The sequence below is a fragment of the Amblyomma americanum genome, chromosome 10 (genome assembly GCF_052857255.1).
Source record: "Amblyomma americanum isolate KBUSLIRL-KWMA chromosome 10, ASM5285725v1, whole genome shotgun sequence".
Classification (NCBI taxonomy): domain Eukaryota; kingdom Metazoa; phylum Arthropoda; class Arachnida; order Ixodida; family Ixodidae; genus Amblyomma; species Amblyomma americanum.
Genome location: NC_135506.1, coordinates 141,863,617 through 141,881,962, shown reverse-complemented (window position 1 = coordinate 141,881,962; position 18,346 = coordinate 141,863,617). Strand labels below are relative to the sequence as shown.

Genomic DNA, 18,346 nt, shown 5'->3' with positions numbered 1-18,346 from the left:
TTATCACCTTCTCTGTCAATGTGATAGGCCTCACAAATCTCGCGACCTAACTTTGTGCCTCCCCTACCAAGCACACAGGAGGCACTGCGCTACAGCCGTCACGGTATCCATAGGAAAACCGGCGTTCTGCAACCGGTGCACTTGCGTCTGCAAACTGATCTCAATTTTATGCTGGCAAGACTTCTCGAGAGCACCACGCAGGCGTTTGGTGCCACGTGTGTGCTTGGTAGGGGAGGCACAAAGTTAGGTCGCGAGATTTGTGAGGCCTATCACATTGACAGAGAAGGTGATAACTGTGTAAGCACTAGTTCACTTACCTTGACCAAAAAAGAAAAAATGTACCTAAAGAACAGTTTGCCACACCTTGATTAGATTGTCTATGTATTGTTAACCCAGTGTGCGCATGCACCACCGAATTGCTTATATGTTCCTTTATGTTCAGTAAACAACTCAGTTGATGTTTAGCGCTCGTCCTGTCTACTTCTTTGTCTGTGTCTCTGTTATATGCGCTAGTCTTTTAATTCATGTTGTACCTTTGTGTTTGGAGTATCATCCCCTGCAGCTGGCTTGGGACTCTTCTTCATGACAAACTGTAGAAGTTTGTGGTCATTGATGATCGTTATTGTTGTTCCAAATGTGTACTGATCAAATTTGAGCAGTGAAAAGACGATCGCTAGCATTTCCTTTTCAATTTGTGCGTAGCGCATTTCTGTCAGCGTTAGTGCTCTGCTGGTGAAGTATTTGCCCATCCTCACTGTTGTATGAGAAAGCATTCCTGGCATGGGCAGCCGCACAAAAACATGTTATGAAGATAAATACAGTATTCAAAATCAAAAACAAAATACTGCAGGATTTTTCTCGTCCTCACTGCTGCAGCAGAAGGCCCTGTTGACACACCTGCCCAAATATACTCATTGGAGGCAGGTTGCAACATTCAAAAACAAGAGCAGCATTAAAAGGCAGGCTGAACATTAAGCTGGGGTGTGACCATGCATGGCAGCATTGTTGACGACTCATCCAAAAGCAGGCACGTTTCACACTCATTCAGCACAAATCTTCTGAGAGGGTTGTGCTATCCACCATAGAGCATGATTAAAGTGTGGCCAGTATGTGGGCCACTGTTATACGAGCATAGCATGCAAACAACACTACATCAAAAACCTTGCTCAGGAATGTCACGCACGAAGCTCTAAATTCATTCTAGCAAAGAAAGATTTTTTTTACCTCATGAGCACGTTTGACAGCTGTCTACTCAAAAATCATTATGCTCTCAAATACAAAGTGTTTCAGAGGGCCATTTTAATATAAGCCTCGTTCCAGCAAGCCGGACACAGAAAGCTTCCAGGGAGAGCCATGTACTAAAGATTTTCTGGGAGCTTTAGTTTAAAGGCAGTACTTTACACTGCCATTACCTGGCATTGCTTGAAGACGAGATCTACTGCCTCCATGGTATCATTTCCCTACAATCTATTATTACACTCTTGCACAGTTCCGTAAAAAATAAACTCCACAGCAACATATAACACAAGAATTTCTTGCACATGAGGAAAAATAGAGTACTTTCACATATTTTTTTTTTACAGATGTCTCAAAAACAGATATTTACTTTGGAAGCGCAGTGACAAAAGGGAATTGGAATGAAATAGGCTTCCACAGTGCACATCAATTTTCACTGCCGAATGTTACGCCGTCTGTGTAGCCATTGAACAAATAGTGTACGAGAACCTCGCTGTGTTACTTGCATAGACTCGTTAAGGTTACTTACTACTCGCCACTCTAGAAATGCAATCACTCCTATTGGTGACATCGTACACAACATTGCAACAGCCACAGCTCTAGGACAAAACATAAAACTGTGCTGGGTCCCGAGTCATATCGGAATAAAAGGCACCGAGAGAGCAGATTTGTGCGCTGCTCAATCTCGTGGCAAGGAAATAAAAAAAGTAAATATGTCCTTTAAGGATTGCATTAAATTAGTACAAAGGAAATTAAGGAAAAAATGGCAGACAGCTTGGAACAGTGAAGTAAACTACAAACAGAAGCAGAATCCGGATATCCTGTGGGCATCCGAAAATCCGGATGACGGGTGGGCTTACGACGGGCGTCCTATATAGGACCGATTTTGAAAACATGGCAGAACGGAAAAGTCACTTTCCCATTCGGCAGTAAACAGGTATATTTCGTGTTTGGTTGTGGTAGGAGGCGGGAGGGATAGAGAGCTGCCTATTGAGGACTCTTATTAGAAGCTCGAATTATTTCGGCGACCTAGCTAGTCTTTACTTCTTGCTTTGCAACATCGATGCCACTGAAAAGCTTATCCATATTGCAGGCTGTAAGAGCAGCACATGGCATTGTGTCTGCACTCTTTAGCACAGCTGCTTGAACTCAGACGCCGCGCTGACTTCGTATTCGGTACGCCCGCGGTGGCCTGTACACCTATAGGAGACCAACCTTTCAGCGGGAGAGCCCAACGAAATGTTTTGAGTACGGCTTTTGCACAGAGCGACCAGATTCCAGAATTTTTGGGATTAATGCACATGATGTGTTCAATATCTTCGTGAAAAAATTTCTTTTTAGAACGTAGTAGTAGGCTAATGTATTCATGTAGGCACTTGCTGTCAAGGGCATCCGCAGAATGTTTTGCAGGGGGAGCCCCATTGGTTGTTAACACCAGAGGGGATGGTGCAGCGGTATGTTCGCAGCAAAAAGACTCTATTTGCGGAGTAAATTTATTTATTTATAAATAAGTAAAATACACACATGATAGAAAAGTTACTAACAGCAAATTAATGCGTGGCTTGGAGAGATATATTGGAGTTTATTAACGAACAAACAATTAAAATAAGAAGAGTGCTCATTCTTGATGCATGCAGCTTCTCGGCTCACCCGAATTGATGACCAGCACACAGCACATTATGTTCACAAACAGGCAACTACAGTCACTCAGTCAGTCTTCCTTGAACAGCAACTGCAGACGCCTCGGATTTTTCTGGGCGAATTGCGTGATGACAAGGGTGATCAAGTTATTTCTGTGCTTCATTACACGCTCTCAGTGCACACTCAGCCTGGCCATCCAGCCTGTCGTTTGTCATCGTTGAACGTACCCAGGTTTTCACTCTTTTCATTGTACTGAAGGAGCGTTCGACCGTATACAGGTAGTAGCTAGCAAAGCCAGAGCCACCTCAATGGCTTCTGCAACACCGGGGAATAATGTCTTGGCCTGATGTAGAAGCTCGCAGTAAGTTATTTCTGATGGGTCCCCAGTTCTGTCGCACCACATCTCGTACCAAGAGATGGCCTCTTCCTTGAAGTTGTTGATGCCGTAAAAGCATTGGAGTTCTTCGGCGAGGGCAGCGAACTCAACACGGCTCAAGTGCTTCTTTTTAGATGGATGCAGCTGGAAAAGTTTGAAGCTCCTCTCATTGCTTTCAGAAAAGTGGCGAGCTAAAGAAGCAGTGAGAGAGTCCAAGAACGGCACATATATTGCCACACGGTAGTATTCCTCCAGGGACTGAATCTCGTAGTTGTGTCGGTGGGCCTGACGAGAGACTTGTCTTGGTACAGATATCACCACATTTAAGTGATTGGCTGCCTCCCTTGCTGCATTCATGATGTCGGAGGACTCCTCTACAGCGTTTGTCCGGTGGCCGCGAAAAATACATTGCACCTTAGTGATGTGGTCATGCACACAATGGAAGTCTATGGATACACCTTAAAGAACGTTCAGAACTGGTTCGAGCTGAGTGCTGTACTGCGCTACAATGTGCAAGCAGACAATGAAAGATGATCTTATTGGTGCACTTTAGAGGATGTGAGCTCGTTGTCTAGTTGCAGCATTCGAGCATGATTCCGTTGAAGTGAGATCCTCGAGTGCTTCGACTATGGCCACGTAATGCTGAGAGAAGATCCTAAGAGACTTGTATTTTGCAGGCCATCTTGTCTCACACAACATAGGAATGTTGGGCCCCAATTTTCTCCGGAGCACGCTCTCGCATAAGAAGTTTATGGTTTGTTCGATTATCCCAATTGTGTTTTGAATTTCAAAGACATCGTTCAAATCGTCAATCATGAGATTTAGTTTGTGACTTGCGCAGTGGAAAAATAGTGCCTTCGGGAACTGTTTCTGTATTATTTTGTTCACTCCAGCTTCTTTTCCAGCCATTGTAGAGCATCCATCGTACCCCTGTCCAACGAGGTTCAGAAGAATCAGCCCGGTATTCATCAAAAGCTTCAAGATTGCAGCGGCGATGCAAGCGGAGTTTAATTGCTCCAGCTCTACAAATCCAAAAAACTGCTCTCGAACGCACACTGGCTCCCACCTTGTCAATAAAGCGAACGCCTATAGACATCTGCTCTTTTCCTGAAATATCTGCAGTTTCGTCAGCAAGAACGGAAAAAGAAACGCTGTGTTAGCTTTGGCAACTATGTGCTCTCTCAGGATGTCGCTACAGATTGTGATGATTTCGTTCTGGACGCGGACAGAAGTCTACTTAGCGTTGCCAGCAGAAGAAGCGAAGTGCTTCCGAAGTTGAGTATCTCCAGCTTCTACCCGAAAGTCAAGGAGATTATTGAAGACTCCACTATCGGAGTACTGCTTGCCGCGAATCGGCAAGTCATGTGTCGCACAAAAGACAATGGCGGAATCTATTGGAAATAGTTTCTCACGATTTCTTTCAACTTGTTCGTGCAGTGCTCTTTTCAGCTGCTGTACAACGGGTAGCTTTTTGCCTTTCGTCGCATCCATAAAGTTCTGTGAGGCCGTCATTGCCTCCTGGAGCCATTAGGATTTTACGTGATCCCTGCACGCCTCATTCATTTTTCTGTCATTACTGAAAGCACGCACGATAAAACTACCTTGAGTACCCCGGTGAACACTCAGAGGAAAACTGGCGCAAAAACGACAGAGGGCGCCTTTCGCTGTCGCTGAGTACGCAAGCCAAGGGGCGTAATCTCCCAGCCATTGGTGGCGAAAAGGCCTCTTTCCAGGTGTTACATCCTTCTTAAAGTCGTATGTAACATTTGGCGGCCATGGCTTAGTAAGAAGACGTAACTTCAAAAAGTCCGGGATGCCAGGGATGCCTAGAAACTCTCCTAAGTAATGTTCTTGAGGCAAGTTAGTTGTTTTCTTGCTGTTGTGTTTGGACTTCGATCCCAAGCGAGGAGAAAGGCAATTGTCTCGGCTTACTGTGTGACTGGAGCTCGCTGTTGGTGGTGTTCCTTCCAAGGAGTCGACGACATCAGCTACTGTCCGGTCATGAAAGCTAGCATCGCTCTGGTCAAATGCTACACTGTTGTCACGTGTCACACCAGAATCTTCAGGGACGCAGCTGGATAATGCTTCGTCAGACAACCGCCGACTCTTGAAGTAGCGTCAGATGTGCATCATTCGGGACCACGCGAGACAAAGCTGGCTATGGAGTTCCTTGTAGGTGATAGTGTTAAAAAATATATACACATTGATTGGAAAAACAGTTGAGTGCGTACGTTGGAAACAAAAAAATGGCTATATATACAATGAAAACTTATTTACAGGATAAAAACACGCTCGCAGCATTCATACACCTCGCTCGATCTTGCTTGCACATCCGCACAGTCGAGCAACTGCACACATACTGCTCGTCGCTCTCTCGTGCACTGTCTTGGTTGTTCTCAGCTCCGTTGACAACCGGCCACTTAAAAACACCGAAGCACATACACAGAGCCGCGCACACGTGCAAGGGCTTGCTTGCCGCAATGTCCCCGAGTGCGCACTTTGGGGGTGAAAGGAACGCTGCGTGACTTCCGAAGGGAAGGGACACTCGCCACTTCGGTCGTAAAATTTGTTTTGTGTGTTTTTATGGGGTTTAGAGTCCCGAAACGACTCTGGCTATGAGGGACGCAGTAGTAGAGAGCTCCGGATAATGTCGACCACCTGGGTCTTTTAACATGCACTGACATCGCACAGCATAAGGGCGCCTTCTGCATTTCGCCTCCATCGAAACGCGGCCGCATCGGCCGGGATCGAACCCTTGCACTCGGGCTCAGCAGTTGAGAGCACTACCCGCTGAACCGCCGCGCCGAGGCTCCGGTCACAAAATGTAAGGTAGGCACTCACAGAAACAAACATACGCACGGAAAGGACTCCATGCAAAGGGCGCTCGATTACAATAGCGCTCATACGAGGTGGATGGGTCGCGGGTCACATTGAACATTAGAATATTAGCAGTAACGGTAAATGCCTCATTGGAATGTTACATTAAAGTTGAACATTATTAAATAGCATTGTTACCAAGAAAACATTAGTTCAGCCATGAGAGTAAATATTATTTTATATTTTTCAAAAATTATATAAAGCACACTTAGGACAACAGACAAGGGAGACCAAACAACACAAGCGCTTACTCGCAACTGGACGTTTATTCGAGAAACACACAAAAGGAAGAATAATCACAAACAAAACAAAAGCCATCGCGCAGGGGTAACAGGAAAAGTGCTCATGCAGGTGCGTCAAGATAAGAAAATTCTCTTTCATGCAAAACTACCATAGGGTCGGCAACACATGTGTGCTAATTCTTACGGATGTGATAGGCCTCTGAAATCTCTCTGGTTAGCTGATTAGGGTGTCGGAACAAGATTTTAGTTTGGTCAAGCAAAGGCTTGCAGCCGCTGCATTTCGAACAGCGCTTGTGTTGTTTGGTCTCCCTTGTCTGTTGTCCTAAGCGCGCTTTATATAATTTTTGAAAATGAAAAACAAACTAGCTCAGATGTCAATTCTGCATTATTTTATATGATGACTTTAATGTTAAGATATTGTAAAAATTACCATCATTGTTATATGTTGTGCCAAAAGATCAGTTTAATGTTCTAAATGAACACTGTTTTAATATAGTTCTCTAAACTTTATTACAATGTAGGAATCATGAATGTAAACAAAAGTGCAATATATATGTCCCAGGCCTTTTATCACTGTTCCAACAGAAAATATAATATTTGACTAGCTGTACGTTGCAAGTAAATCTCTTATATTGTGCCTGCCATGCATTCTATGCACAGCTCCAATATTTTAATTGTTAGGAAGTTTTCTTTATTACGCATTATACTGACCAGCCACCCGTTGGTAATGGTAGTACCCGTTCGGAGGCGAATGTATTATTTGCATGCTGTGCTGTGTGTGGAGCTCAAGTGCCGCCCCCGTAGTTCATCTTTGAAAAGTGTTAACTTGTGTACCGTTACAACTGGTGGACCCGCATGCTCGTGGGAGGTTGCTTTAACATTTTCAAGAATGTTGCATTTATTTTTTTTACTTTATATTGTGACGCTCACTAAGAGGCGATGCCTAATCTATTTGGTCGGCATCGCTGGGTAGAGAGAGGAAGAGGAGAACGAGGTGGTTGGTGGCATCTGGTGCTTGGAGATTGGTCCCCACATGGTTTTTCAGTCGCCCGTCGTGGTTTGAATAAACCCCGGACGTAACATCTTGGTGGAGGTGCGGGGTATACTGGTTCCCCGAAGACGGATCCCCTGCTTCACTGTCGCTGGAGTCGTCGCATTGCTAGTCTACCGCCTTCTGTGCCCATGATGTCCCTGGACGACGACGCTCCGACGCCTGCGCCCAGCAGTTCGTGGCAGCATTACCGGGAGCCACGGTCGTTCGCGGGCTCAACCAGCGAAGACGTGGATGAATGGCTCACCCACTACCTACGTGTGAGTCGCTACAATAAGTGGAACTCCTCCGCTCGACTTGCCAATGTTGTGTTTTCCTTAAGGGACACGTCCCTAAGGTGGTATGACAACCACGAAGATTCTTTCACGACGTGGGACTGCTCAGTAGAGGAGCTGAAGAAGTGCTTCGGCGACTCAGTCGCGAAGAAGAAGCGTGCTGAGCAAATGCTTGCGCAAAGGGCTCAGCTTCCCGGTGAGACATGTACGAAGTACATAGAGGAAATCTTCAAGTTATGCAAGGTCGTCTCTCCGAACATGAGAAAAGAGGACAAAGTTGGCCATTTACTTAAAGGATTCGCCGAAGACGTCTATAATTTTCTTATTGGCAAAGAAAGTCTTGAGTCCATGTCCGACGTAATCCAGCACTGCCGCACGTTTGAGACATTGAAAATGCGTCGCATCACGCCTAAATTTGGCCGATTGGCCAGGGTGACGACGGTGGCAGCTGTAGACATATCGTCATGTGATCTGGCTTCCACAATCCGCCAGACCGTCCGCGAAGAGTTGACCAGGTCGCTGGAACTCACATGGGATTCCTCAGCTCTCCCTCCTGTGTATCCCACGCGCCCTCCTCCGCCAGTCGCCGTTATCGCAGCGGACTTTGAGGAGCACCTGGTACCCCGAGGGCTGCAGCCGAGCAACATACCGCGATCGCCCCCGGAACACCGGTCCCGATTTTACCATCCTACGCCGGCCACATACGACGAGAACTTTCGGCCCAGTCCTTCGTATGATGACTACTTGCCGGCGCAGCCTGCTGCTGATTTTTCTCTTGTGTGCTACCACTGTGGCCAACCTGGTCACATCTCGCGATTTTGTCCCCGTCGACGACAGCGACAGCCCTCCCATTACGGTTCCTCTACCTATCCTCCGCGGCTGAATTACCAACCCGCTTCTGCCTGGTACCCATCCTACACGCCTGATTCCGGCAACCCATGGTCTGCACAAATGAGAAATCGTTTGCCGGCATCGGATAGAAGTGTGACACCACCTCCAGCTCTCCGCACTCGTCGATCCCCATCACCCCGACGCCGATCCTCCTCACCTCCGCCGGAAAACTAGTCGGCGCGACTGATGGGGGTGATGTCGCTGGACGTCTGCCGCTAGAAAAGATACCTCTGCCTATAGTGATGTTACGCAACGAAGTGAATGTGCTAGTGGATGGAGTACCTGTGTTGGCTTTAGTGGATACCGGTGCTACTGTTTCAGTTATGAGTGCTGCGTTTAAGTGTCGCCTTGGACGTAAAGTCTTGTTTCGATGGGACAAAAATGTCCAGTTTTGGGGTGTGGGTGGCGAACCGTTGCCTGCAGTTGGAGTGTGTAGTGTTAAGGTTTCTTTGAGTGGTGAAGTGTTCAGCACAGAAATGGCGGTGCTCGCCCGGTTGACGCACGATGTTATTCTTGGCTAATGTCGACTGTCACACCGGTGAGCTCAATGTCGGCAAATGTTCCACCTCTGGCCTTGTGGAAGGCTCGTGCAGTAAAGAAAGTGTGTTTTGTGTTACTCGAGATACTGTCATGCCTCCTTCTTCGGCTGTACGCGTATCCGTTTCCTGCCCCAATACCCCTCTCGACGTGTTTGATGCGACTGTGGAGCCAAACCACTTGAACTGCATGAAGAAGAACATCTTGGTTCCTCATGCCATGGTTTCTGTCACCAACGGAAGCACTGAACTCTGGACAGTGAATTGTTCGACAGAATCTGTAGTTCTGCCTGAAGTCCTCAAGCTTGCCTCATGCAGCCACGACACGCCGGTATCCGTTGCCTTGGTTACCATCGCCTTGGGCGCTGCACCACCAGAGCTTTACGACGAGTCGCAGTTTCTTCGCGTGATTGACAACTCGCTTTCCACGCATGAGCGCCGTGCTCTGTTGGCCATCCTCCGGCGACACTCCACTGTGTTCGGTTTTTCACAGCCCGGCGGCGCATCTTCCATCCCCTCGTCTCGGACCCTGCGCAGGGTTGACACTGGCGCCTCACATCCGATCCAACAAAAGCCCTACCGAATGTCTCCGTCTGAACGCAAGGTGATTAATGAACAAGTGCAGGGGATGTTAACCAAAGGTGTTATACAAGAGTCCTCGAGTGCTTGGGCTGCTCCAGTAATCCTTGTTCGAAAAAAAGATGGATCATGGCGTTTCTGCGTGGATTACCGCCGTCTAAGTGCCGTCACCAGAAAAGACGTATACCCTCTCCCTCGAATCGACGATGCCATCGACTGCCTTTTTTCAGCGTCCTGCTTTTCTCCTATTGACCTCCAGTCGGGGTATTGGCATCCCTATGCATCCCGCGGATAAGGAGAAAACAGCGTTTATTACACCTGACGGCCTTTATGAATTTAATGTAATGCCATTCGGTCTTTGTAATGTGCCCGCCACTTTCGAGAGATTTATGGACACTATACTGCGTGGTTTGAAATGGGAGATATGCATGTGCTACCTTGACGATGTTATTGTTTTCGGAAAGACGTTCAGTGAGCACAACGATCGTTTAGCTCTCGTCCTGGACTGCATGCGCAAAGCTGGTCTTGTGCTTAATTCTAAAAAGTTCCACTTTGGTGCGCGCCAAGCGTTAGTGCTTGGACACCTCGTTGACAAAGACGGCGTCAGACCTGATCCAGCCAAGACTGCAGCTGTTGAGTCCTTCAAGCCACCTCAGTCTGTCAAAGAGCTGCGAAGTTTCTTGGGCTTGTGCTCATACTTTTGCTGTTTCATCCATCGCTTTGCGGACATCGCATACCCGCTGACAAGCCTGCTTCCGAAAGATGTGGCTTTCGAGTGGACCACTGAGTGCGACTCCGCTTTCCGTCAACTGAAATTCCTTCTCACGTTCCACCCTGTACTTCGCCACTTCGATCCCTCCGCCCCCACAAAGATTCATACCGACGCCAGTGGGGTTGGTCTCGGGGCTGTGCTCATCCAGCGCTGCGACACCAAAGAGCACGTTGTTGCGTATGCAAGTCGTTCACTCAGTAAGCCGGAGCGCAATTACACGGTCACTGAGCTAGAATGTCTTGCCGTCGTCTTCGCCACGCAGCGTTTCCGTTCGTATCTCTATGGACGCCCGTTCACCATCGTCACCGACCATCATGCACTCTGCTGGCTCGTTAACCTTCGTGACCCATGTGGGCGCCTTGCACGGTGGGCTCTCCGGCTACAAGAGTTTGACTACACAGTCGCCTACAAGAGCGGCCGCCGGCACGCTGACGCGGACTGTCTTTCGCGGTTGCCTCTTTCTGAGACAGAGTTTAACATCGATGATTTCGATCACTGCGTCGCGTCCCTGTTTATGTCTGGCACTTCAAAGCCTTTATCCTGGCTTAACTTCCATATCTCCCTCTAACCTGCCACCCTCTAACCTGCCAGCGCCATCTCACGGCACTCCCTGAAAACACGACCCGGTGGTCGTCAACATCGCCCGCTGGAGAGGCACTGCCGTTCAGGCACCTATTCTTCCACCGTGGTCTAACCCTACTGACAGAATAGAACTAAGACAGCTATCGAAGTTAATAAGTGCAAGGTAGCCGACATAAGGAGAGAATCGAGCATGCTCTAAAGAATGGAACAAGCAGGGCAATGCCATTAATAATATGGATAAGATAGTTAACGTAGCTGAAGAGTTCTACACAGACCTGTACAGTAGGCAATGTAATCAGAGCATTAATGAGAAAGACAGTAGTGCACAACAATGCGTCATTCCACCAGTAACGAAAGATGAAGTAAAGAAAGCCTTAGAAGCAATGAAAAGGGGAAAAGCAGCTGGGGAAGACCAGGTAACAGCAGATCTGTTGAAGGATGGAGGGGACATCGTGCTAGAAAAACTAGCCACCCTGTATACGCAATGCCTTATGACCTCGACTGTACCAGAAGCTTGGAAGAATGCAAACGTTATCTTAATTCATAAGAAGGGAGACGCCAAGGACTTGAAAAATTACAGGCCGATCAGCTTACTATCCGTTGCCTACAAAATATTTACTATAGAGTCAGGGCAACCTTACAACTTTACAATAGAGTCAGGGCAACCTTAGACTTTAATGAACCAAATGACCAGGCAGGCTTTCGTAAAAGATATTCCACAATAGATCATATTCACACTATCAATCAGGTGATAGAGAAATGCACAGAATATAACCAACCTCTATATATATAGCCTTCATTGATTACGAGAAAGCATTCGACTCAGTGGAAACCTCAGCAGTCATACAGGAATTGTGTAATCAGGGGGTAGAAAAGCCTTATGTCAAAATACTGGAAGATATATTGCAAATGCACAGCTACTATAGTCCTCCATAAAGTCAGCAATAAAATTCAAAGAAGGAAGGGCATCAGGCAAGGAGACACGATCTCGCCAATGCTATTCACCGCCTGTTTACAGGAGGTATTCCGAGGCATGAATTGGGAACAGTTGGGAATAAGAGTAAATGGAGAATGCCTAAATAATCTGTGATTCGCTGATGACATTGCCTTGCTGAGTCAATCAGGAGATGAACTGCAAGTAATGATCAATGAGTTACACATGCAGAGCAGAACAATAGATCTTAAAACTAACATGCAGAAAACCAAAGTAATGTTCAACAGTCTAGCTAGGGAACAGCAGTTCACAATTGGCAGCGAGGTGCTGGAAGTGGTAAAGGAATACGTCTCCTTAGGGCAGGTAGTGACAGCTGATCCGGATCATGAGAGGGAGATAACTAGAAGGATAAGAATGGGGTGGAGCGCATATGGCAGGTTCTCGCAGATCATGAGTGGCAGTTTACCAATTTCCCTCAAGAGAAAAGTGTACAACAGCTGTATCTTTGCGGTATTCACCTACGGGGCAGAAACGTAGAGGCTAACGAAAAGAGTTCAGCTTAAGTTAAGGACAACACAGCGAGCCATGGAAAGAAAAATGATAGGTGTAACGTTAAGAGACCGGAAGCGGGCAGAGTGGGTGAGGGAACAAACGCGGGTTAATGACATCCTAGTCAAAATCAAGATGAAGAAATGGGCTTGGGCAGGGCATGTAATGCGAAGGCAAGATCACCACTGGTCCTTAAGGGTAACGGAGTGGATTCCAAGAGAAACTAAGCGTAGCAGGGGGCGGCAGAAGGTTAGGTGGGCGGATGAGATTAAGAAGCTTGCAGGCAAAGGGTGGATGCAGCTGGCAAAGGACAGGGTTAATTGTAGAGACATGGGAGAGGCTTTTGCCGTGCAGTGGGTGTAGTAAGGATGATGATGGTGATGACCGCCGCCCCTGGCGTATGGCACTTTTCACCTTTGAGGGAGCCATCACTCACGGTTCGAGTGAGGAGGCGCGTCGCAGTAGCACTCAGTGCGAGGATGACGGCAGCGATGTGCCGGGGGGCGAAAGAGAAGGCTGCCGACAGAAGTGGCGTCGGAAGCCTCTTCAGGAAAGAGGGGTTTTGTATTTGGCACCGTGTATTTGGTTTTACTTTGCTTTGTTATTGGCCGGGCGCTGGGTTTGAGGCTGTAGTGTGGTGGCAGCTTAGAAAGCAGGATCTGCTCGTTGTCGGTCCCCTCGGCTCCCTGTTAAGTCGCTGACTCGCTGGTCATTAAGAGCGTCCTGGCGTTTGCCAGCACCCGTTCTCTTAGAGTGCCGGCTATGTTTTATGGCCGTCATTTCCCCTCTTTTGCTGTTTCGTACGCTTTTACTCCTCCTCTCCGAAGCCTGAGTCGTTCCTTTATACCTGTTTTCATTACAGTACGGAAAAAGCGCGTAGGCCTCCATTTTTGTTTCTCTCGAATACTTTTTATATATGAGAAAAAACGTTGCCTCCTTCCCTTTTCTCCGGCAAATCATACCGCAGATGCACTGCAGCCGTTTTCATGGCAGTGTGGCTCACTTCATGGGTGTTTACACTGTATAAATTCATCCGAAGCGCTTGACAATCGCTTTCATAACAGAAAATGAAGCAAAGCAATGGCTCCTACGAATTACACTCTTCCATTAACAAAAAAGCATATTTAATTGACTATCCTATTTTGATAGCTCGCCATATACAAAACTTAAATGCCGTTTTATTCATCTGGCACCAAAATAATTGTGGTCCTATCTTGATTCGTCGAAATGGATCGCATAACGACACTACTGGCCTCGGCTTTCAGTGCCTTATAAGCGTACACCAGTTTTGAGGGGCGGATTTATATGGGCTTGGCTTGGGTGGCGGGGTGGTCTAAATATCATCATTTCAGCAAGGAGTGTCTACAAGCAAGTGTGATGCCACAAGAAGGTGCCACACTTTTCTTACTAAGTGTGGCGGTCTAGACTTTTTCCTATATGTAGCCGGCAATTTTTGAGAAAGCGGAAGTTCTCGCAATAATACTGCGTAGATCTCGAAGTTCAAGATAGAAAAGCTCAAGCGTTCCTCTCAGAATTGTTCGCTATCTTCAGCCGGTCATTATTTCACTGTCATGCCATCACCAGCAAGATTACGGCATAGTGTGCAGAGTGCATAATTCAGAATGCCGCTTCTACGGATATGAGGAACTCGAGAGTGCTAATCAACTTTTTAGCTCGAGCGAAAAAAATTATTGTCCAAATTTACAGGGGGGTGCAGCCGCCCCTTCTTGCCCCCCCCCCCCCCTCCATCCGGACGGCCATGCTTGTAGTACATTACCCATTTTTCAACTGAATTTGTGTGCTTGGCCAGAGGCGCTTCTTTTTGTTTGTTGTCGCAAGGCGTTGCTACACCAGGGCTTGTTACAATCACCAAGTATGCAGACAGGGGGGACGTAGGTTTCAACAAGGGACAAGATTTTATTCTTGTAGAGCAGCCAGTATTGTTCTACTGATCTAGTGTGTGCAGCCTGCTGGAAAAGGTGGAAAAAAGTTTCTAACTCACGGTTAATAGTGCGAAAGTAGTCGCGAATGTACTTTAAGGAGTGTTGCTTGGTGAGGACGGGAACGGAAAAGTTGGACACAAGCACCTCGTGATCGCTAAGACCGGTGATGCTTGTTAATGACTCAATTAACTCAGGACTGAAAGCGAGAACAAGATCGAGAATGTTGTCACCACGAGTAGGCACTTTACCTGTCTGGGGGAAGTTAAAAGTGAGGACCAAGTCAATGAAATTGTTGGACGGACCGGAAGGTGCTGACAGGGTTTCCCAGTCAATATCGGGAAAGTTGATCTCCACAGAGTAGGAAGTTTGCATGGACAAAGCGAGAGTGTAGATCAAGTAGGATGGAGTGAAGGTCAGTAAGAAAGGAGGAGTTGCAATTAGGAGGCCAATAACAAGCAACAATAATGTTTGTAGAGCTAGGAAGGGCCAGTTTTACACAATAAGTATCTCGTGAGCGGAACTAACATGGACGGGCGATGTATGCAATTCTGATTTCGAGAGAACAAGGACAACACCACCCCTTCTTCCCACTCTGTTACACCTGCAAGCAATAAAATGTTTTGTTTCGGAAAGAAGCTCTGCGTCCTCGATGTCTAGAGTCAGCCATGACTTGGTAAAAATAGCAATATCCGCGGAACTATCTTCAAGAAGGGATCCTACTGCTTCTTTCTTTGGGAGGTAAATCGGATATCTGTCAATATTAGAGTCATGTTCTTAGAAGCCCGCGTATTTCTGTTGGCTAATGATGATTGATGAGGATTGGCACGTAGCTTTCATCACCGGACAGTATAGCCGATGTCGTCGACTCCATAGAAGGAACTCCTCCAACAACGAGCTACAGTCACGCATTAAGCCGAGACGATTCCCTTTTTCCTTGCTTGGGATTGAAGTCCGGAGACAACAGCAAGAAAACAACTAACTAGCCTAAAAAATATTACTTGGGAGAGTTTCTAGGCAAAGCTAAACTCACTGCCATCCTGGACTTTTTGAAGTTAAGTCTTCTTACTAAGCCATGGTCGCCAAATGTCACATACGACTTTAAGAAGGATGTAACACCCGGAAAGAGGCCTTTTCGCCACCAATGGCTGGGAGATTACGCCCCTTGGCTTGTGTACTCAGCGACAGTGAAAGGCGCCCTTTGTCGTTTTTGCGCCAGTTTTTCTCCGCGTGTTCGCCAGGTTACTCAAGGTAGTTTTATTGTGCGCGCTTTCAGTAACGACAGAAAAATGCACGAGGCGTGCAGGGATCACGTAAAATCCCAGTGGCTCCAGGAGGCAATGACGGCCTCACAGAACTTTATGGATGCGACGAAAGGCAAAAAGCTACCCGTTGTACAGCAGTTGAACAGAGCACTGCACGAGCAAGTTGAAAGGAATCGCGAGAAACTATTTCTAATAGCTTCCACCATTGTCTTTTGCGCAATGCATGACTTGCCAATTCGCGGCAAGCAGTCCGATAGTGGAGTCTTCAATGATCTCCTTCACTTTCGTGTAGAAGCTGGAGATACTCGACTTCAGGAGCAGTTCGCTTCTTCTGCTGGCATTGCTAAGTACACTTCTGTCCGCGTCCAGAATGAGATCATCACAAGCTGTGGCGACATCCTGAGAGAGCAGATAGTTGCCTAACCTAACACAGCGTTGCTTTTTCCGTTCTTGCTGACGAAACTGCAGATATTTCAGGAAAAGAGCAGATGTCTTTAGGCGTTCACTTTATTGACAAGGCGGGAGCCAAAGTGTGCGTTCAAGAGCAGTTTTTGGGATTTGTTGAGCTGGAGCAATTAAACTCCGCTTGCATCGCAGCTGCAATCTTGAAGCTTTTGACGAATGCCGGGCTGATTCTTCTGAACCTCGTTGGATAGGGGTACGATGGATGCTCTACAATGGCTGGAAAAGAAGCTGGAGTGAACAAAATAATACAGAAACAGTTCCCGAAGGCACTATTTTTCCACTGCGCAAGTCACAAACTAAATCTCATGATCGACGATTTGAACGATGTCTTTGAAATTCAAAACACAATTGGGATAATCGAACAAACCATAAAGTTCTTATGCGAGAGCGTGCTCCGGAGAAAATTGGGGCCCAACATTCCTATGTTGTGTGAGACAAGATGGCCTGCAAAATACAAGTCTCTTAGGATCTTCTCTCAGCATTACGTGGCCATAGTCGAAGCACTCGAGGAGCTGGCGTCAACGGAATCATGCTCGAACGCTGCAACTAGACAACGAGCTCACATCCTTTACTGCGCAACAACAAGCTCGTCTTTCATCATCTACTGACAATTGTAGCGAAGTACAGCGCTCGTCTCGAACCAGTTACGAACATCCTGCAAGGTGTATCCATGGTCTTCCATTCTGTGCATGACCACATCAATGAGCTGCAAACATATTTTTCGCGGCAAGGGAGGCAGCCAATCACTTAAATGTGGTGATATCTGTACTAAGACAAGTCTCTCGTCAGGCCCACCAAGACAACTACGGGATTCAGTCGCCAAGATCAAACTGCACGTGAACTACTGGAAGCTTACCATATAAAGAAAAAGGGCGTTTTTTGCGTAAGCGATACTTCTGTTCATCTGTATAAAGCGGAATGTGACCTTTTCTCTGCCAGGCGATAAGATGGCTTTCACGGTGTGATAAAGTTTTGTTTTTAGTTTTTTGGATTTGGTTTTTTGGTTTTTGGTTTTTTTGGTTTTTGTGATCGAGGTACGTGTACTTGCTGCGCGCGCATCCGCGGCGGAACCTTTATATTTCCCATTCCTGGCGAAATAAAATCAGTTGTGTGTGCAGCTTTTGTCCGTGTCGTATGTGTTTTTCCCCTTTTTTGTGCTCGTAATTTTTTACGCTGCAGTTATGTGGAAGCAAAGTAAGCAAAGTTATGTGGAAGCAAAGAAGCAAAGTGATAGTATTTTTTGAATTTTTTATTCATTTTAATTGTTTGTTCGTTAATAAACTCCAATGTATCTCTCCAAGCCACGCATTAATTTGCTGTATGTAATTTTTCTTTCATGTGTGTATTTTACTTATTTATTTATAAATAAACAAATTTACTCTGAAAATAGTGCCTTTTTGCACCGAACATTCCCCCCCCCCCCCCCTTTCCGACGCCAACAACCAACTGGGCAAACCAACCCCCTTGCAAAAAATTCTGGGACGCCGTTGACTAGGCCGCTTTGTCCCCGACAAATGTCGCCACATTATTGTTAAATTTGCGTCATTAAAACTTAGGGAAACTATTCTTCCAAGGTAACCGTGAGTGAAGATTTTGCAAAGCGACAAGAACTGTGAGAAAAAAGCTTTTTGATTTTGGTACTCAATGTGGCAAAAAATTTTCAGTACGGTATAACAAGCTTCATATCGGCAATAAATGTTATGTTTACTCAGCAGACACTGACACCGTGTGCGAAATGGGACCATTCAGTGACAGCAGTCCAGTCGGCTCTTCGTCTCGCACTACCCGCACCGACGCAGATACCTCTTTACCCTAACCCAAAAACGTGTTCCTGAAGTCGTCCGTTGGAATCTATCATTTCTCTTCACAAACATCCGGAGTATTGTGAACAAACGCCATGATCTATCATCTGTAATTGATGCATGCGCTGCCGATGTGGTGGTAGTAACGGAAACTTGGCTTTCGAACGCTATAAGCAATGCAGAATTTCTTGACTGTGAAAAAAAACTACACCATCGACCGCCAAGACAGGGCTGCAAAACACGGAGGTGGTGTACTGATTGCCGTTTCCGATTACCTCGTAGACATAGTCATTGTCCCTACTTCCCTCGAAATGCTTTGTGTCCTCATAAACC

General features: G+C 46.6%; 1 protein-coding gene across 1 annotated transcript; it reads left to right on the top strand.

The window, feature by feature from the left end:
- The first annotated feature begins 362 nt into the window (after positions 1-362).
- LOC144106471 (uncharacterized) lies at positions 363-17,547 on the top strand. Its single transcript, XM_077639288.1, has one exon. It carries the CDS (start codon positions 7,555-7,557, stop codon positions 8,761-8,763), a length of 1,209 nt encoding a protein of 402 aa, XP_077495414.1. The 5' UTR covers positions 363-7,554; the 3' UTR covers positions 8,764-17,547.
- Positions 17,548-18,346: the final 799 nt, after the last annotated feature.